Here is a 21996-nt window from a genome sequence, read left to right on the forward strand (position 1 = left end):
GAGATGTGTGACATTAACAGCATGTAATATCTCAACTTTATATTTAGATTTTTTAACAGTTATGTTATATTTAGTATGAATGTCATCTTGACATAATGCACTGCAAAAAATTATTTATTACTTAGAATTTTTGTCTTGTTTCTAGTCCAAATATCAAAAAAATTCTTCAGTTAAGAAGCATTTTCTAGACAAGTAAAATGTTGTCTTGTTTTCAAAAAAAATGATTCTAAATAAAGTGAGTTTTTCCTTAAAACAAGCAAAATATGAAGTGAGATTATTTTGTTTAAAGTCTATTAATAATGTTAAACAAGACAATATTTTTTACTTGTCTAGAAAATGGTTCTGGATTTAAGAATGTTTAGGTATTTGGACTAGAAATAAGCAAGAAAAGCATTTTTTGTTATGTGCTTTTTGTTGTTACGTGCACACATGACATCACATCATGTCATGCCACTTCAATATCGTCCACAAATCCTCTTCTATGGACTCATGGGATAGTAAAGAATCAATTGTATGCACACATAGCAGTAAAAGTAGGTCACAAAGGAAATATATCTCCACTCTTTTATGAGTAATATTAATTCTGACCTCTAATGTTTCTCGCGTACTGTTTGATGAGAAAGTGTGCCATTTTGGATGCAGCCACTTTCTTCAAACCTTATGCACTGTTCAAATTTACTACCTTTTATCATGTTCGAGATGAAAGAATCCACTGAATCAAACTGCTGTGAATGCAGTGTGAAAGAACAGTATATTAGGGAGAACAAATGAAAATCTTATGCTGCACAAAAACTAACAATGCATCAAAGGCAATGTTGTTACTAATCATTCACATGTCCAAGACTGTGCTAAAAGGTTTTAAAAATGTTTAACTTTTTGTACTGAAAATACGTAATTTTGTGTGTTTTTCATCAAATCAGGGACATCATTTATGAATTTGGCAATTAAAGAGTTAAAATCCTGTAGTTTACTAAACAATTTAGTAGTTTTGATCAGGACTGAGGTTAAATTTATTAACAGATTTATGCAAAAACATTTAAAAACATATTTATCTGATGCATTTTTAATTCAGCGGTTTTCATCCCGAACATAACAAAAGGGTAGTAAATTTAGAGTGTATTGCTGAGTTTAAAAAAAAAAAAATTAAAGCATTTTCCCAAAATATGTGTCAAAATAAGATTTGTCCCCAAAATTCTACTAAGTGAAACAGAAATAATGTTGTGGCCAAAATCACCCCAGAGTGGATGAAAACACCCCCAACAGTACACAAGTGTTAATTACAGAATTATTCAGAAACAAAAACAGTGTTGTTCTGAGAAGCTAAAATATGCTGCCTTTGTTTGGACTATTTTCATTCATGAAGCAAAGAAAAAAGAACAGGCAAAACTGTTAAACTGTCAAAAGAACAGACAAAACTAAAATGTAACTTGCTCAATGCTAACTTACTGTTTTACACATTTCAACAAACAACATTACTAATTCTAATCACACTGACACCGTGATATACACAAAACTGTACTCTGGTTTGTGTGATATTATTAAACTCAAGATGTGGTTTTGTATGTTTTTATATCTAAGCTAGTAGACTGTTTGGCTACAATAATATATTACAATATGTAGCCAAAATATCACACTCTGCTAGCTTCCCAAAACAAAGATGTTGTAAGAACTTTTAAGCAGTATTAGTTCCTTTTGTCGTTTTTGGAGCACGACTGAGACTGGTCTAAATATTTTTATGGACCAAATCCTTGTCAATATATAATACAGAACATTTGTGTTGCACCTAAGAAAGCCATGCCAGTTTGGAAAGGCATAAGGGTCACAAAATAGGTTTTATTTTACGTTGTCCTTATTACACATTACATGTACTTACTATAATAATAACAATACATTACACATAATTACACAATTAACACCTTATCACAACCAAACCCTTATGCCCACCCTAACCATATAGTAGGTACATGTAATTATTTAATATTACACAGTACTTAAATGTTTAATTACACTGCAACGAGAACTATATGTGCTCAGTTTTGCTGACACAAAAAAGGGAAGAGTTAATCTGATGTCAGCATCTGGCACATCTCAGTTCCCTTCAGATCACATGCTGTAAAGAATCCACTGCAAATCCAGCAAATCACTGCTCTGCGTTACAGCTGTGATAAATCTGTTGACTTCACCACGAACCTGCGTGTTTGTTTGCTAGGATTAAGATTGTGTTTTTTTTTCTTTCTTTCTTTCTCGCAGTCTCTAGGTTGTGATGATTGTCAGTCTTAATCACAATGTAGTTGAAACTCTTCAAATCAATCAGCGCAGCCCACACTCGGAGGATTCACAAGGATTACTGTCACATGAAATTACTTTTTTTTTTCTTTTTAAAGGTTTATTGTCATGTGTAGCGAGAAGACAAGAGGAGATGCTGTCACGTGTTTTGGATTTAGAGTGTAGAAGAAGAGAGATGGTCTAGTCATTAGTATGAAACGAAGCCTCAGGAGAGGAGTGGGTTATATAATCCCGCGTTTGTATGAGTGCTTCCCGTTTGTACTTTTGTAATGTGAGCAGTTGTATGCATTTCTCCTTTTAGACATGCACATGACTGCTTGCCACAAATACTATTTGATGGAAAAAAAAAAAAAAAGGTGACCGAAATCCAGAGCAGTGGTTCTCAAGCTTTTTCGATTGTCTTGCATATAATTGAGTGGCTCTTAATATTGTAAGCTATTCACAACTGTACAGTAGTTAAAACGACTGCAGCTGTAGAAAAGCATTTTTCCTTTGCTGGTTTCTTGTGTTGCCAACTTAATTTGTTTTTTAGTTGTCACAACTTGAGATTCATTTTTGCATGTGTTGTTTTGCAACTTTGCTGCCTTTTTTTTCCTAGTCTTTCCCCTAGACCTGTGGATCTAGACATTACTGTACATTAGGGTTGTCGGAATACCGCTAATTCATATTAGGATTCTATACCAGCTGAAGTATCATGATAGCAAGTTGTATTGCGATACTGTAATTCATAACTCAAATTATAAAGAAAATTCCCAGAAATACTATATTTTACATGTTATAATAGGTCTTGAATTTAATTCATAATTCCCTTATTATTAAGAATCTATCTATTTTTTTGCACGTCACTTCACCTAAAGTTTATTCATTATTTTAGTTTATTTTGTAGATAACTGACACCAAATACCAAAAAATGCATTAAAAATACAAATTATACAAAATTAAATTTGTTACAAAAAAAAAAGCATTTTTCCAACAAAATTAGGCTATAAGAAGTGCTCAAAATTGTTTCAATGTTTCATGTTGCTATTTTGGGTTTTTCATCCATTGTTTTTTTTTCAGTCTTATCCGGTAACTATCCAAAATAATTCAAAATTTCACTTTGCGAGTCGTTCTTTTTAGGAGATTGCCACGGTTCTTGTAGCTTCTAAATCATATTGAAAGGGACATTGAGCCGATTCAGATGTGTGTTTGAAACTTCAGAAAACATCAGAAAACTTGCAACCTTAAAGGCCTCAACAGACTACTGAAATAAAATGGTCGGTTGTTGCACAAATGTGTGAGCATTTTAGTGACACTTCCACATCCAACATTATCTATTGTTGATATACCGTTAATGATGATACTACCATTTACAAACTACAGTGGTGGTTTCCTCGCCCACCAAATTGATTGACAGCCGCGCATTAACGTGCTCCAAAATCTCCAAAGTAACGCATATAATCATATCAACAAGACCGGGCGTAGGAGCAACTGGGATTAAAAGATCTGTTCAGCCTGCTGTGATCATCATCAAATGTGATCAATAATGAGATTTACAAGTTTAAAATGTTTTAAAACAGTGCATGTTTGTAATAAATTACAGCGATTTTTACCGTTTTTACTTTATCACCATAGCTGCATGTCAGTGCAATTATAAAAGACGCTTCAATCCTGGTTTGTGGACGTTAAATCAGGCTTATTTTCTACATTAACATAACAGATATTGATACAGCAGTGGATATTAATGTGTATCCTGTCACATTTGCCTGTAAAAACATTGCAAAGTTTAAAGCACGCTCTATGTGTATGTCTGCTGTGCGTGCGTGCTTATGTGACTCATCGTTGCAACTCAACAACAAATGCATCAAATAATAATCATTGGGAAAGTTCTCACTGTAGTATTTCTCACAAACTATGTGAGATCTGCATACTTCATGTTTGTCATTGTGCTGTTTATCTGACACAGCCGAGGTGGAGATTGAGGCACACTCTGACAGGCACGTGGGAACGATGGGTGGGGAGAATTAGCACTAAAGGCACAGGCCACAAAAACAGCTACAATGTGTTCAGAGCAGAAAATTTTAATATTCTGAAAGGTATACTATTTAATCTGATGGGTCTTTTGAGCTGAAACTTTACAGACATGTTCTGGAGACACAAAAGATTTATCTTAAATCTTGAAGAGGGGGTAAAATAGGTGCCATTTAAACTGCAAATTAAAATGTTGGATGCTAAAGTTGTTAGTCACTGATAGACTGTAGTCAACATATATTTTCATTCATTCAAAGAATCATTGACTCCAAGAAAACAGCTTTTTAAAGTTGTGATCACGAGAAAACTGTTATGTCAAGATAATGAGAAAATGAAGTTATGATCATGAGAACCTATGTAAGATCACAAGAAATAAATCATGAAAAAAACATTGTCATTTCTATTAAAACTTCAAGTAAATACAGTATCTGAAGAAAAAGTAATAAAAAAGGCTTTCTTTTTTATTTCATTAAAGATCACAAGAGAAAAAAATATTGAAATACACTTAAATCATTTCTATTAATAAATTATTTATATTATAAATAAAATCAAGTAAAAGCTATATATATATATATATATATATATATATATATATATATATATATATATATATATATATATATATATATATATATATATATATATATATATATATATATATATATATATATATATATATATATATATATATATAGTTAGCAGTTAAAAAGGCTTCAAATACATGACATCTGAGTAAATAAATTAAAAAACTAAAGGATTTACACACAAAAAAACATCTGAAAACTTGTAACCACTGACTTCTATAGTATTTGTTTTTCCTACTATGGAGTTTAGTTATAAGTTACAAGTTTTTAACAGTTTTCTAAACTACATAAAAATATATTCATAAAACTGATAAAAGATTGAAACCACTTAAAGGTGAATAAATATTAAGTCAATTTAGATTTTTAGGTGAACTCTCCTTTAACCAATGATTAGGAGCCAATGCTCAATCAAACCACACGGTGGCGCCACCTCCTCATAAAAAAAAAAAGTCATTCTCAGGATAGTTTTTGTCACAACCTCACATGTCCTTTCTCATCCTATGCTTTAGGGCTTTGGTAATGTGGGTCTGCATTCCATGCGTTATCTTCACCGTTATGGAGCCAAGTGCGTAGGAATTGCTGAAATCGACGGCAGCATCTGGAACCCCAATGGCATGGATCCCAAAGAACTGGAAGACTACAAACTGGTCAGTTAAAGCTCCATGTGAAATCTCTTTTCTGAAACATTCCTCTGTTCTTTTTTAAAAAAAAATTATGAACACCTTTTTTTGTGTTTCTCTTTAGCAACATGGCACCATTGTGGGCTTCCCGAATTCTCAACCATATGAAGGAAACATTCTGGAAGCTCAGTGTGATATTCTCATCCCTGCAGCTGGAGAGAAACAGCTGACCAGGAAAAATGCTCACAATATCAAAGCTAAGGTCTGACACCAGTGCCAATATCCAAATGAGCTTGTTATGCTTAAATTCCACTCATCGATTATGACACTTTCTTATATTTTAAATTGATTTAGATTATTGCTGAAGGTGCTAATGGTCCCACAACACCCGATGCTGACAAGATCTTCATAGAGAGGAACGTCATGGTCATTCCAGTCAGTGAATTTGAGTGTTACTCTCTATTTTAGGCTTCAGGAAGAAAGTAACTGGAGTAATGATGTATATCTTGATGTTGTAGGACATGTACCTGAACGCCGGAGGTGTCACAGTCTCCTACTTTGAGTGGCTGAAGAACCTGAACCATGTCAGCTATGGTCGCCTGACCTTCAAGTATGAGAGGGACTCCAACTACCACCTGCTGAGTATGTTTTACACTTGCTCCAACTACTTTTTATCAAAGGCGCTACTTGCTCCTTTTGCCAATATAATTACAAGTGGATGATGCTAAATACAGGTGTAAATTATGTTTAGGGCCCTGTTTGCATGTGCTATTAAAACGCGTTTTCATCATTGCCGATAACGCTACGGTTACTAAAGTAACCCTTCGTTCCCCGAGGGGGGGAACGGAAATGCTATGTGGAAACTTCCACTATGGGGATTTCGTCAGAATCCAATCATCTGAAAGAGTATAAAAACGGGCCAATGAAATGCCAATGAGTTGGCAGCGTCAGCGTGCACAGCTGGCGTCAATGACAATCAGTCATGCTATAAAGACGCAGCCAGTGCCATGCTCGACATCCTTTTCTAGCTGAAGAGACTTTCACGCTCAACAGCTAAGGGACAATCGTTGTGGCGAAGGAACATAGCATTTCCGTTCCCCCCCTCGGGGAACGAAGGGTTACTTTAGTAACCGTAGCGTTCCCCTTCGGATGGGGAACTCCAATGCTATGTGGAAACTTCCACTATGGGGAAATCTATGGAAAACGCCACAACGAAAGAACCTTACTGCGTCCCTGGCGAAGGGTGTGCCACGCAGTAGAGCGAGCGCACCTACAACGCCCCGAGACACAGTCTTCCAACGTGTCCCCTGGCCCTCACTTACCTGTTCAGAACAGTTATGTTTTTCGGGGAGTCGCAATAACCCAGTAAAATAGGTTTTGATACGACAGTACGTTGGGAAAGCGTTCAGTCCCGATAGGGAGGACGCTGCGGAGCTCACCTGTTACCCAGAGGGGAGACCTGGTGACAACCTATGGACTAGCCCAGAGATGGGGAGTCCTTGCATAAGGATGGTTAGCGGGGAGGGAAGACACGAGCCTGCCCTAGAAGGGGGGACTATACCGTGGCTGAGTGAACGTATGGGATCGCCAGCGGGGATCACACATAGCAGGCACCTATACCCAGAACGCGGGCTGACCAGCGGGCATGCCGACAACGTAACGGGCCAACACCTGACTCCTCCGCTGAGTCAGGTGCTGGGGGCCTCGGAGGAACTCTGCACCCTCCGCGAGTTTGGTGAAAACTCACGGAGACAGAGAGAGCCCGAAGGGGAGGACCTTGTATTGCCACGCTCGACCTTCAAACGCAAACCGCAGAAACTGCCGGTGGCGTGGAAGTGTGGAGATATGAAAATACGCGTCCTTCAGATCTATTGCTGCAAACCAATCCTGAGGACGAACGCATCGCGTGATGCGCATCTGCGTAAGCATTTCGGAGCGCAGCCAGTGAAGGCAGCGGTTCAAAATGTGCAGATATAGGATTGGCCATAGCCCATCGCTCTTTTTTGGGCACGATGAAGTGCGGGCTGTAAAACCCTCGCTCCATCTCGGCTGGAGGGCCGGCTCGATTGCATCCTTCGCCAGGAGGACAGCAATCTCCTCTCGCAAGACAGGGGCGGACGCAGGACTGACCCTGGTCGCCCGTGAACCTGGGACGCCGTTTCGCGAACTGAATCGCATAGCCGAGTCTGGTCGTATGGATGAGCCATTGCGATGGGCTGGCCCGCGCCAACCAGGCAGGCAGAGCCCCTGCAAATGGTCCCACTCGCACGAACGCTGACGTGCCAGCGGCGGGGCAGCGTGGAGTGAGTGGGCTCATCCGGGGAGCGCTGGGGTCCCACAGGAGAGCAGGAGAGGAGATGTTCTCGTCTCGCACTCAAACTCCAGGAGAGGGGCTGGGAGTGGAGAGAAAGGAGACCGTTCTCTCGCACTCCATGAGCCATTGGCGAAATGCACCGATCCTGCGAGCTGGAAGGCATAGCGTCCCAGACTGGCAGTGTTCGGGCTGTCACATCCGGAGGAGGGGAAAAGTGCTCTTTAACTGAGGATTTTGATGGCGTTTTTTTTTTTTTTTTTTTTTTTTACGTCTTTAAATAACGTGCCCCGCCCTCCAGCGGGGAAAGAGCAAATTCCCTCCTCTCCAGATGGCCCGCCTCAGGGACGCTTCGCGGTCCGTTTTACCGAACTTAGCGGCGCCCTGGGCGGGGGACGCTGGTTGCCTGCGCGATGCTCGGCGCAGCCGCGTGGCCGGAGGCGCAGGCGGGGGCGGCGAAGCAAAGCTGCGGGCGGGCGTCCTCGGCGAAAAAGCAGTGGATGTGGATGGCTCGGCGGGGGGGAGCGGTCATACAATCCCGCCGATAGAGACCTCGCCCATCGCCTCCGACTGCTCTATAACCGGCGTGAATTCCTGGGCGAATTCACCGCCAGTGTCGCCGAACAGACCAGCCTGGGATATGAGTGAGTTAAGAAAGCGAACTTTGTCAACGTCACGCACATCACCAGGTTAGCCTGAGGTGGCATTCCTGGATCACGGATGTGATCATCGTCCTTCCCAGGGCACACACAGCCGACTTTTTTTTTTTTTTTTTTTTGTAAGAGCATGGTCGGTTGCGGTGCGGAGCGCATGCTCAGTCCTGGGTCAGAACCATCCTCGCGCAGCCGGGCCAGCGCCTGCGCTTGGTAGCGCTGGTAGGTGGCCATAGCGTGCATGGTGAGGGGGAAGGCGCACGCAGCACACTGCGTGAGCCTACTGTGCCCATTAAGGAAGAAGGGGATGGGGAGGCTTAGAAGGTCTCGCCTTCATCCTCCACATCCACCCCTCTAATCGGTCCGGCCGCGGGGCTGGGGGATAAACCATCTCCAGAGCCACGGCCGAAGCAGCCTGGGGAAGCACAGCCGCAAAGTCTGCTTCTGGATTCGACGCCGCGCTCAAAGTCCCGGAGGGAGCGAGCGGGTTCGAATCCTCGTCAGACCTTGACAGCCCAACCTCCAAGGATGGTGAGGATGGAAGCGCACGCAGATCGGGCAGAAAAAAGTGCCCTCAGGACTGCGTGAGTTCACTGTGCACTTCCGGGAAGAAGGGGACGGGAGGCTTTGAAGGTCTTGCCTCCTTATATCCTCCACATCACACCCATCTAGTCGGTCCGGCCGCGGGGCTGGGGGATAAACCATCACCAGACCCACGGTCGAAGCAGCCCGAGAAAGCACGGCCATCACGTCTGCTTTTCAGATGTTAATGCTGCGCTCTCCACCCTGGAGGGAGGGAGCGAGCGGGCTCGCATCCTCATCAGACAATGACAGCCCATCCTCCGATGCAGCGATGGACATCTGACCCCCGGTGTCATCAGGTGAGAGAGCGACCATCCAAGGACGGAGCGCTTCTCTTCACCTGAAGCTTGGATGGAGCGCGTGGAGGAGCGAGAGGTCCGCGGCCCGGGGGCGGCGGATTTACTCTCACTGAAACCCTCAGATCTGCCCGAGTGCCAACCGCAGTGCGGGGGACAACTGGGGTGGGTGGCTCTTTTGCAAGAGCGAGCCGCGATCTTAACTGCGCAACAGACATGACATCAGTGATGGCATGCACTGCCCGCGAGCACCGCATTAACATGCTGGACCCCCAGACATGAAACGCTGTGCTCGTGCCCATCATCTGGGGATAGGAAACAACCGCATCCAGAAACGCACGGTCGGAGTGACGTCTTGAAAAAGACGCGCTGCACGACCGTGTTGCTCTTTTAGGAAAGCTTTTTTCCTATATACAAACCGCTCTTGGAGGACCGGACCCAAAGGACGCCAGACAAGGGAGAAATACCCAGCTCGACCATCTGCCACTGCGTATACGCGCTCTGGACCGGGAGAAGCTGCTTCTCGATCTCTCTCTGTAGACACAGGTTGGAGATACCCTCAAAGACTCTCTCAGAAGCTTCGTGAAAGGCTCTGAAAGCGAAAGGATGTCGAGCATGGCACTGGCTGCGTCTTTATAGCATGACTGATTGTCATTGACGCCAGCTGTGCACGCTGACGCTGCCAACTCATTGGCATTTCATTGGCCCGTTTTTATACTCTTTCAGATGATTGGATTCTGACGAAATCCCCATAGTGGAAGTTTCCACATAGCATTGGAGTTCCCCATCCGAAGGGGAACCCAGTGATGAGTGCTCCAACATATAGAGCAACAGCACTCTGGGTGTCCAAAGTTTGAATCTCGGCTTGTGGACCTTCCTTGATCCTATCCCTAACTCTCTCTCCCACTGAATTTCATTCTACTTTCCTATAAAATTTAGGCAAAAATCTTGTTAAAAGAAGAATCTTACAAAAGAAAAACTTTAAAAAAAAAAATCTGTTTTTGTCAATCCAATAACAAGTGAATGCTCTGACTAGAAGTACACTGTAGATGGGGTCCAAGGCCACAGTAAAACTGCAATGGTAGTGAATCACCAAAACTCTGTTGTTGATGTCTCGAAACAGTCCTGCAAACCTTAAATCTTAAATACAAGCACAATGAAATATTTTATTTTGTCATGTAGCACAAGTTAATGCATTTTAAGCAGCATAATGAGAGGAAGAGAGATAACTTACAATAACGGTCCAAAAACTAGTACACTCAAATGTAAATGTTATAGAAAAATATTAGATACAAATTTAAAAAGGAGGAAAAATCAAAAGAAGCAAAAAAAAGTACAAATTTAGTTGAAATTTTTTAGGTTGTAATTGTTTTTGCAATATTTTGCTTGAATTTCATTGTACTATCTTTCTATTTCTAAATATGTTTGGTGACTAAAATATTATTTTAATAAATATATCAGTTTAATAAATCTGTTTTGTTTAAATGCACCTACTGTAGATACATTGCCTCTATTCATTGAGAAATGGATAAAAATATTCATTTTCCAAATGGGATGTACTCAGTTATGCTGAGCACTGCAAGTGTGTATTTAAAAAAAAATAAAGGATGGTCACAAAATTTAATTTGACCATCGAAGTCTGTGAGAAGGGTACAAGCAGAGGTTGGAGCCAGCTCCAAGTGGGTGAGACTTTAACTCCAAGTGGGCTGTACAAACCTCCTGGAGTTTTCATTTATTTAATGTCTTGTACATGACAGAGTCCAAACTATGGTGTTTGAAACCTACCCCAACCTTAAACCCAACCTCACAGTAACCTGTTGTGATTTATTAATGTCTACTACGCCTAAACCCAGCCTACTTGCGTTGTAATCCCTCCCACTTGGAGGTCTCCAGGCTGCAGTGATACCTACTTGAGATCTGCAGTGCAAATGTGGCCTTATTGTTTTGAGGCTGTTTCTTTTTGACCCTTTTTAGAGGTAGTTGAATATGCATTTGATAAGCACTCAAACAGTCAAATGCATTTAGAGTGCCACAAAATACCAACTACTCCCCACCTACTGACATCACACGGGCTATTTTTACACACAGCCTCCTAATGTGATTTTTATTGAGATTTTCACAGTACGTTGAGTACACTTTACCTCATTTAATAACAATATTTTGATCAAACCAGTTCAATAATACTCATAATCATAGTGATTTTATTAAACTATGTTGAGAGGGCTTTTTATTTCAATAAACTTGCATATAAACACTTGTAAATGAGAGTGAAGATTTGTGCAAGACCCAAAACAAAAAACCCAGGGTAAACAGACTTCACTGCATTGTACAAAGCACACTGATTATGATCAAAATTCACATCTTTAATTTGTTTGCTTTGCCACTAGCTCCTATTTCTCTATTTGTTCAGTAGCGCTCATGCAAAACTGACGTACTGTCGAGCTTGATGCACCAAAATTCTGTGGTCCTATGTGACTCATTTGATGTTAATACCTGGTGGAAACTCCTCTGATGACCTCTTGTGATTAGATCCCTGAAAACATATAATAATACTACATGCAAACAGGAGCAAAGAGTTTAAAAAGTAACATGAAATAATGTTGTTACTGAATGTGCATCATCCCTGAGACGTCATTTAATTCTATTGTCTGCAAGCTTGACTCTTGATGTCCTCAGTGTTCTCTGTAACACCCTTTACATTCTCGTTTTTCTTGATTCCCTTTCTTCACTGCCTATTTTTTTGTGGTATTTTCTTTTGGCGTGCAGACAAGAGTCATATAGAGCATCTGGGTGTGTCGCAGTTTACTATAGCACACTTTGAACCTGCATTGTGAATTTGTATTGTATGTACTGAATCACATTGGCCCGGCTTCTCTTTCTCTCTTTGGTTACACCAATTTAATTGACATCCAGATGTCAGAGAAATGAGTCACGAGGCATTAATGTCATTTGCAGTTATTCGAGTAGATGGAAAACAGAGTCATGAAGCTGTTTTTGAAGGCATTAATTGGTGATGCTACCAATATGTGTGGCATGATCATATGTGCCATTTGCAACCTATTTAATCCAAATTGTAGTCAAGACCTGCCAGAAACACAAACTTTACTCTGCTTTTGATATTATGTTGGTTGAATTATATTTTATACTTGGTCTTTATACTTTATGCTGCAATTCAGTTGTTTTGATCTATTAAATGTACATATCTTCTAGATCTGTAAGCAGGAAGGATGGTCATGTGATATTGATGCATTTTAAAGTCTGCTTTAAATCAAAATTTACAATGTTTTTTTTTTTTCCTAGCTCACATTGTTATTCTTAAGATGAATAATGAATCTGTGCAAGTTAATCCACTAAAAAAAAATAGTTTGTTTTGGTAGTCTTCAATTTAAGGATTGGAGAGGCGCTCCTGTTGACGTCAACCTGAGAGCTTCCATAGCAACTGCATATTAATTATTAGTTTGCTATGAGGGAATTATGCACAAAAGAAACCCCCCTTCTCAATATTCCGTTTCAGTACATCAACATACTGTAATAAAAGTCTCATTAACTTCCGGTTCATGCTGACTTTAATAAAAAAAAAAAGTATTCGAAAGTATAAGAAGCTGTCTGAACTCTATGCCATATACTAATGTCATATAGCAATCTGGATCTTTTTATGCAATCTACAAATCCTAGCCAGTACATGTCTTAAAAGGGCGCATTTGGTCATTTAAAAAAAAAAAAGTCATTGACAACTTTTAAAGCATCAACTTTTAAAACAAAATTCCAAGTTTATGCTTTCTAAATGATACTGACAGTTCCCCACCCTGTTTATTTATTTAATCTCTTTTTTCTTCTTTCTGTTTTCCAGTGTCTGTGCAAGAAAGTCTTGAAAGGAAGTTTGGAAAGCAGGGTGGCCCCATCCCTATTGTGCCCACTGCTGATTTCCAGGCTCGTGTTGCTGTGAGTATCTATCTAATGTTTTACCTTATTTGCCTTGCGTGCCTGTTTAAGAGGCAGTTATATATGTTCATATGCATTATTTAGGGTATTTTTGATTAATTACATTTTGTATTGTTTATTTTTGTTGTGTTGACAACCATTTAAAGTCCATTTAGAAGACTGTAACCTTATCTGCAACAATACAAACATACATGCATGGATGGATTACTTATTTGTATATGAAGAGTTCAGATGCAAAACCTCTAAAAGCCGTTTGAAATTTCCTTCAGAAATGAGCATTTTTATCAGGCTTCTGTGTGAAAGTTCAGTAATTTCAAATTTATGGCACAGAATATACTTTTTAAAGGTCTTTAATATGAAATAACTCAACATAAACATAGAGGAGTGTGAATAAAATGCTCATTTTCAATGGAAATTTTTAGATGTTTTTTTTGCATCTGAACTCTTCATATATTATCACTCTGATTAACAGCTGATATGATTTCATAAAATGAAATTGATTACATGCATTCCATTTGTATTTGCATATGATGCCAAACACATGCATTTTAAGCATGCAAGTAATGAATTTCATCAAAGAAATGAGCTAAATGGACTTGAAATGGTTATGCAAACAGTGTAGAAATATAAATAAAGCAGGCACAATTTAAATTTGCCATAATGTTTGAAATTAGATTTTGTTTTTGCTTTGGCTGTGACTACCATTTACTACATAGATTCCAAAAATTGCAAATATACAAATAAGTAAAAATACACAATATAGAAAATAATCAAATAAGCAATAAGTGGATATTTTTCATTTGTATTTTATTTAAATCTGTGATTCATAATATGTCTTTATATTTATTGATTGTTTTGTTTTTACTACCAGGAAGAGTTTAATTTTTTTTTTATCAAAAATAGAACTGAAAAACCATATTTAACTTTGAATAAATTTTTTTTGTAAATTTTATCTATTTATATATTTGTCTAAGTAATTATTATTATTTTTTTTTATATAATACGAATTTGTTTTTATCATGTAATATTTTAATGTATATCCATTTGGCCACGAAATAGCCATAAGTTGCTGATGTGGCAATAAATATGCAATATGTATGTGTTTTATTTTTACTTGTAAACATTTTATCTTTTTAAAACTTCAAAGGTTAATGGTCAATTTGTATCAGTAAATCATTTGGTAGTTGATTTAAAAAATAACAAATTTGATTTCATCACTTTTGAAATGACAAAACTGTGAGTCAGTCCAAAAGATTGGAAGTGAAAATATATTTTGGTTTGATTTATGTATCTTAATGTTTTCTTTAAGATCAGCTATTCTTAACTCAAATGTCAGTTAATGTGATGTATAAACACACGGTCTGTTGTGGTTGTGTTTAACACACAGGGAGCTTCTGAGAAGGACATTGTTCACTCTGGTCTTGCTTACACCATGGAGAGGTCGGCCAGGGTAAGTTTCCCTGATATCACTGTTAACTTCTGAAGTCCATTAAACGCACTAAAGCAGACGCCCATAGAGTCATTCAGTCACACACATCTATAAAACAACAGCAGGTGAAGCAGAAACCAGCTTACAGTACTCTGTTGTTGTGGAAGAGCAGAAAGTTAATTTTAGATTGCCCACAAACGTTCAGCCCTCGCTTCAGGCAGATTTCAGTCCGATCATTATGCACAGAAAAGCACCTCACCCATTGCACAGATGTCGTAAATGTTTATTGACATTCTCTTGTGTTTGTCCTCTATACAAAACCTGCATTGATGCAATGGAGCAAATTCAACTTTATTTCTTTTCTGTTCATTGTTCCCTCATGATATTTTTTTAAAATGTAAAATAAATGCATCGAGCATTTTTGTTGCAGAAAATTGCAAAAAACTAGCATGTTGTAGAAATGTTTATAGGCATTTTTTAATCAACTTAATAGCAACGTTTTAACATTGGAGGATATAAGAAATCAATATTCGGTGCTATATCCCTTAATTTAAATCTCAAGCAATTAAAACATATTCTGAACCAATTTAAATGTTTAGGGAAAGCATAAGGCTCTTTTTATTTAAACATTTAAGAGACATAAAAGTAAATATTATTTTAATATTTTACTCAAGCCCATACCTTTTTAAATCTAGTTGAAGGCAAAATGATTAGCCCTTCTGTGAAAATTTTTTCTTTTCAAATATCGTTATATAAGTGATGTTTAACATCATTTTTTAGCAGAATTTCCTGTTATATTTCTCGAGAAAGGCTTGTTGTTTTTACTTTGGCTGGAATAATATAATATAAAAAATCATTATTATTATTATTATTATTATTATTATTATTATTATTATTATTATAAAATATTATAATATACAGTGCTCCGCTTATACAAGTACACCCTTCACAAATTTAGGTTTCATATTGTTAATAGGAAGCTATGCAATATTGTATTTGTACATATACATTAGATTAGTCCGTACTGAAGCCAAATCTAGAGCTTAGCTAATAAAATAACTTACGATAACGGTCTAAAAACTAGTACACTCAAATGTATATATTATAGAAAAATATTAAATACAAATTTAAAAAGAGGAGAAATCAAGGGAAGCAAAAAATTGAAAAATTTTGTTGAATTTTTGTAGATTGTAATTTTGTTTGCAATATTTTGCTTGAATATAAATGTGTTATCTTTCAATTTCTAAATATGTTTGGTGACTAAAATATGATGTATAAAAAAATTGAAAAATTCAAACGGGGGCTAATAATTCTGACTTCAACTGTATGTATAATTTTTATGTTAAATTAAAAAATTTTATTTTGTTAAAATTAAAATTCTATTAAATTTTAAATAATTTAATACTTTAATTAATTATTTAAAAATGGCTAATGTGAATATTATTATATGTTAATAATAATAGTCCCTTAACGTTTTCTTTTTCAATTTGTTTCTCAGAACAAACCACTGTTGTCCAATGACTTGCCTAGTTAACCTCACTGACCTTGTTAAGCCTTTAAATTGCACTTTAAGCTGAATACTAGTATCTTGCAAAACAACTAGAAAAATAGTATGTACTGTCATCATGGCAAAGAAAAAGGTATAAGTTATTTCAACTAGTATATTTAAAATATTGAAAATCTCATCATTAAACAGCCCTTGAGAAATCTTTGTCTTCAGCTGTACCTAGCAGTAAATAATAATACTAATAATAAATCTAAGTTATAATTAATAGTAGCTAATATTACTAAATATTGACTATAATGTCTGAATATTGATCACATCACTGATTACATGTATACATTCTTACAATGTAAAAAAATATGCAGTTTGATTAATTATATTTAATTAAAAAATAAATGTTTTTTTCAGACAGTGTAGGCAGTGTTTAGTCTATCAGCCACATTACCATATAGATCTTATTTAGATGTTGTTGGTGCTGTTCTTCCTCTATGCAAAACCTGTATTCACATGTTTCTCTTTTTCCAGCAAATTATGCGCACGGCCAACAAGTACAACCTGGGCTTGGATCTGAGAACAGCGGCTTACGTCAACGCCATCGAGAAAGTCTTCAAGGTGTACAATGAGGCTGGTCTGACCTTTACATAAATCTCCCTTCACAAAAAAAAGAAATAAAAACAAGACAAAAACGTCCATCAACCTCTCAATCCCCCCCCCCCCCCCCCCTTTTTTTAATATATCAGAGTTTACATCATCTTCTCTATCATAACCCCATCATATTCCAGAACCTCCATCCTCGTGAGAAACTCTAGCACGGTTTATACGGTTTCACTGCTTTGCTGTATGTGCAAACTGGCGCCCATATTCAGGTTTCTCAAGTACGTCTTGTTGTAACTTGTTTATTTAGCTCCTGGTTTTTGTATTGATCTGTGGTAAACTGTTGTGGTCCTCTTCAAATGCAGCTGTTTTAAATGTACGTTGATTTAATCACTTAAGTTGGTGCGTTTTTGTCCTCTGTCATGTTTTATTTACTTTATACCTACTGTTTGCCGTCACAGACCATTTTATCGATGGTTGTTGCTAATGAAGTAACGAAGAGCGTTAAAAATGCCTTACAGTTGCGAGCAGGAGTTTTATACTCTCACTGTTAGTTCATATAAAAGGGAAGCCCAGCCATTTTGTTTGCCTCATCTCACTGTTTTTAACCCGGAGACGTAATGGAGTACTAGCCAGAAATGTGCTGTACAATTTAGATACAGACTTTATTTTGTATTATGAGCAGTTTGTATCCCTTAACGTTTAGAGATCTGTTTGTTGTTAGCGTGCGGCTAATGCTAAAGCTAGAGGAGCCAGGCCGCATGTGCTTACATTGGAAGCTGCTCGTCAAACGTATCTGCACCCACGTCTGGAACTGTGTTTTGGGAATTTATATTGGCTTTTTTTGTTGAGAATAAATTCCAGTTATCATAATTTATGCCCTGTTTTTTTTTTGTGTCCGTTTCTCAACGTATCGCTTTAATGGTGTCAAAATACCACATGATTATCATCCACCTTATTTTTGCCAGTAGAGCAGGTGCTGTTATTCCTAAATTGAACATGTCGGGATTCTTTGTCGTCTGGATCTATGGATTTCTTGATGTACAAAACACCAAGTTTTGCATTTTGGTTGCAATTTAAAGCTTTTGTTAAATCTATATACGATATTAAAACTAAAAAGAAAAGAAGACGGAAAAATGACTGAATTTTGTTATTAAAATGTCAGCAAAATACAAAAATCTAAATACAAATATGTATAATAATAATAATAACCTAACACTGCACCGAAGAACTGCATATATAACACCTTGATTAAATGAACTATTCCTACTGTATGTACCACATTACCAGGGCTTGACATTAACTTTTTTGATCACCAGCCACTTAGTAGTTTTTGGTTAGTAGTTTTCCAAATTTACTAGCCACTCGCCATTTACATTAGCCACAGGTTTGTTGTTAAGAAAGTATATTTTCTATGCATAAATTTGACTTTGGTATGCTAAAATTACTTGATTTAAATTATGTTACGTCCACATGCCTCAACTTTTTTTTAATTTCACATGACTTTTTAGGGCTCAACACTAAGAATTCACCATTTTTGTCTCTGACCACACTAAACTAATTATTTCTTTGCCACAAAATTATAAAAAAAAAAATCTGTCAAAACAAGATATAGCTGTATACTTTTTATTCAACAAAAATATTCTTAAAAAAACAAGTGGCGTTTAATAAAATTATTCTCGTTTATCTAAAACTATACACAGTAGTTTGTCCAGGCTAAGTCTCAGATCATCAGGTTACTAAATAAATGGAGAGTTAATCTTCTATTAAAGCAAGGTTATTTTAAAGGATGATAATTAAACCATATTAATAAAAATAACTGCAAGTAAAAGAAAGCAGCTGAAAATAATTTTCTGTAGTGTAAGGATGATCACGTGCACAGTTAACGTTATGGCCAGTAGTAATCTGTTCAAAGAATGGTTAAAGTGAAAGTGGCAATAGCGGCTGCATACATAAAATCTGGAGCTCTTGAAAGCAGCAGGACTGTGGGTGCACGAGCACCACTTTTTTCCAATCTATTTCAAAGAGAAACGATCGCACCAGTTGCATTTCAAGGCACGGTTGTTTTGCACAAGGAAAGGGGAGCTTTTAAGCACTTGCACTCTTTAAATCAGCTGTGCCTCGCTCACAACGTCAATGAGTGAGAATCGCCGTGCGCCTGATCATCCTCAATCTAGTTCAACCAGTGGGTGTCAAACATACATACTGCACCTTTAAGTCAATTTGTCATACACTATTAAAAAAAATGCAAGCTTCTACACAATTTATCCATGTTGCCCATGTTGTTTTTGCAAATTTAAGTGTATTGTACATAACACTATTAAGCTCCTCCCACCAACCAAAAAATTCTCAAAAATCACGGGTATGTATCATTTTGGCTATAAATACAGCAGGATTATTCAACTCTTCTCTAATACGCATCTATTGATATTCATGTTTTGATGTTTCTGTTCACTTGATGAAGGTGCTTTAAACTGAGCCATTCTATATTTATGATAGTACAACACTATTATTGCAAAAACCCAATAACACTCATTGGACATGAAGTCAGATCATTTTGGATGGATTTTATTGAGTCTGTTTTGGTTTGTGGTTCCACTTATTTTAAGACATGACGTTTAACAAAATTACAGAGATCATTTAAAAACAAAATGTACAGGACACAAATTAAAAATGAACTTTAAACCTGTAAACGATTCAATTTCTACCTGCTCTTTAATTTAATTTAACTATGGAAGTTATTTAAAAACAGTGTTATACTGCAGCCATTTATTAAAAGGAAAAAGCTCTAACATGTAATGCAAACAGCCCTGATGCTAATACAGCTTCATATATCACCTGTTTCAAGATGATTGCTTTTGTGGAGGTACTTATTATTCCGTTTTTAAAATTTAAAAGTGATTTACAGAACGATGGGCTTCAGTTAACGTAGTGAAGAGTGAGAGTTTCCATTTGAAGTGTGCCAGGTCATTTGAACATGCCCTTTCCAAAAGACTTTGCCTGATCGGCGGCTTTATTGCCTGCGTCTGATGTGTCTGAGGCAGCTTTGCCGATCGCACCACTGATCATATCGCCAACACCTATAGACAGAAAGGATTGATCAGTGAACATGACAAATTTGATATTCAAAGAGTTTATTTTTTAATTACAATGATCTTTCCGAGAGCTACTTTTAAAAGAAAAGCTATACCTGCATCCTGATTCTTGTCAGTGGGAGCTTTCTTGTTTCCTCCACCAAGCGCAGAGCCAATTTTCTCCTTGGCCACCCCAGCTGATGCAACATTACAAGAATTAATCATCTTGTTACATAAGGTTAGCTGTCCGTTACAGAAATGGCTCCAATTATTCCAACTAATTTAATTGGTTATATTACTTTGACATTGACATTTTGCCATTGCATACACTGCAATAATAATAATAATAATAATAATAATAATAATAATAATAATAATAATAATAATAATAATAATTAAACAAGTTATTAAATATTAAATAAACATGTAATTTATTAAAATTATTGATGATTATTACTATTAAATTAGTTATTAAATTTATTTTGTTTTCTGGTAAGAACACTCAAAAAGGGATTTTTGCTGCTTGTTCAAACTACTTATTTAAAATGAGCTGAAACAACACAATTCTTGAGTTTACAACTTATTTTTTATGTATAGTCAACTTAAATTAGTAAAAAAACAATTAAGTTAGCTTAATCAATACATGTTGGCACAACATAAAAGAATTGTGTGTAAGCCTGCATTTTTTGAGTTACACACACTCAATTTGTGTTGGGACATGAAGGAATTAAGTTAACTTATTAGTTTTTACAAATTTAAGTGGATTGTACATAAAACAATAAAGTTGTCTAAAAAATTAAGAATTGTGTTGTTTTAGCTCATTTTAAATAAGTAGTTTGAACAAACAGTAAATGTCCTTTTTATTAGCAAAGTAGCAAGATAAAATTACTTGAGCAGCAATATTGTCTACTTACTGTCTACTTACTTGTTTTGTGAATTTTTAAAATCAAAATTAAGTCTATTTATACTTAGATATTTACCTTATTTAATACATGTATACCTATACATTTAAGTAAAAAAAAGCTTATGCTTAGAGATAATTCTCACATGAAATTAAAACAAAAGTTTGCTTTGTTGAACCAAAAAGAAGATATTTTGAAGAATGCTATTGACTTTCATGCTTTTTTTTATTACTTTGGTTGTCAATAGGTTCCCGTTTCCAGCATTCTTCAAATATATTTTGTGTTCAACAGAAGAAACTCAAAAAACTAGTGGAATTCAAGTTTTAAAAAATATTTGATTGTTTGATTTTTTTTTCCACATGGAAAACAAGAAAAATTTAAGACATTTTTTAAATTTCCAATGGAGTATTAAAATGACAAATTATTTTTCTTGTTTCCTTAATTTAGCAATTATTTTTTTCAGAAAATAAAAAAAAATGTAAGTAAATATGATTTACTATTTATTTATGGAATAAAATTTGTTTCTATAGTAAATACTGATTGATAACTAAACAAAATACTATAGAAAAAAATAAGATGCATTAAACATAAATATGTCTCTGACTTACCAGCTTGATCGATTATCTTGTCGACCTGGCCGCCGTCTGCTGCATTCTTCACGAAGTTCATGTTTTGTGTATTGATGTCAGGCACTGTGTTGGCTGGATTTACATGCGTACTTATAGTCTGTGGTGTTTAACATCTACACACGCACACACACACACACACCCTGAAGCTGGATAAGGAACACCCACTCAAACTCATCCACATTTCTGTCATTTCATGTCTGAATTCCACTTCTCACATCTAAGATGATATTCAGAGAAATGTCTTTTAATTCATTTAATTACTAAAACCTCCCTAAATTTCAATATTAAACCGCCAAATGAGTGGATTGTTTGTACTGTAAACAGGGCATGGCATCAATCTCATTTCTATACGAGTACTGGAAATACAAGCTTTTACTGTTGATGCATTGTTACTGGAGGAGAATAAGGTTACGTGACATACAAAAGAACAATCTGAAGAATTTATGAGGAGATATTAATCAAGCTTAGGTGTTTGTGTGCAGATTCGGTTTTTGAGAACGTCTGAAATCATTTGTGATCAAATGTTTGTTTGTTTGTTTTCTGTCAAGTGTTTATGTCAGAAATGAACAAAACAGTTATC

At 36.7% G+C, this 21996-nt stretch overlaps 1 protein-coding gene across 1 annotated transcript in view; it reads left to right on the plus strand.

Moving 5' to 3' along the window:
• glud1b (glutamate dehydrogenase 1b) overlaps positions 1 to 17684 on the plus strand; it is a 38862-nt gene extending 21178 nt beyond the window's left edge. The window contains exons 7-13 of the mRNA XM_056469064.1: positions 5390 to 5527; positions 5625 to 5762; positions 5855 to 5935; positions 6019 to 6142; positions 13193 to 13284; positions 14672 to 14734; positions 16743 to 17684. Coding sequence (XP_056325039.1) covers positions 5390 to 5527; positions 5625 to 5762; positions 5855 to 5935; positions 6019 to 6142; positions 13193 to 13284; positions 14672 to 14734; positions 16743 to 16862 — 756 coding nt within the window. The 3' untranslated portion in view covers positions 16863 to 17684. The remainder of the gene's footprint in view (positions 1 to 5389; positions 5528 to 5624; positions 5763 to 5854; positions 5936 to 6018; positions 6143 to 13192; positions 13285 to 14671; positions 14735 to 16742) is intronic.
• The last annotated feature ends 4312 nt before the right edge of the window (positions 17685 to 21996 follow it).

Source organism: Danio aesculapii, chromosome 12 (genome assembly GCF_903798145.1).
Source record: "Danio aesculapii chromosome 12, fDanAes4.1, whole genome shotgun sequence".
In the NCBI taxonomy this organism is placed as follows: domain Eukaryota; kingdom Metazoa; phylum Chordata; class Actinopteri; order Cypriniformes; family Danionidae; genus Danio; species Danio aesculapii.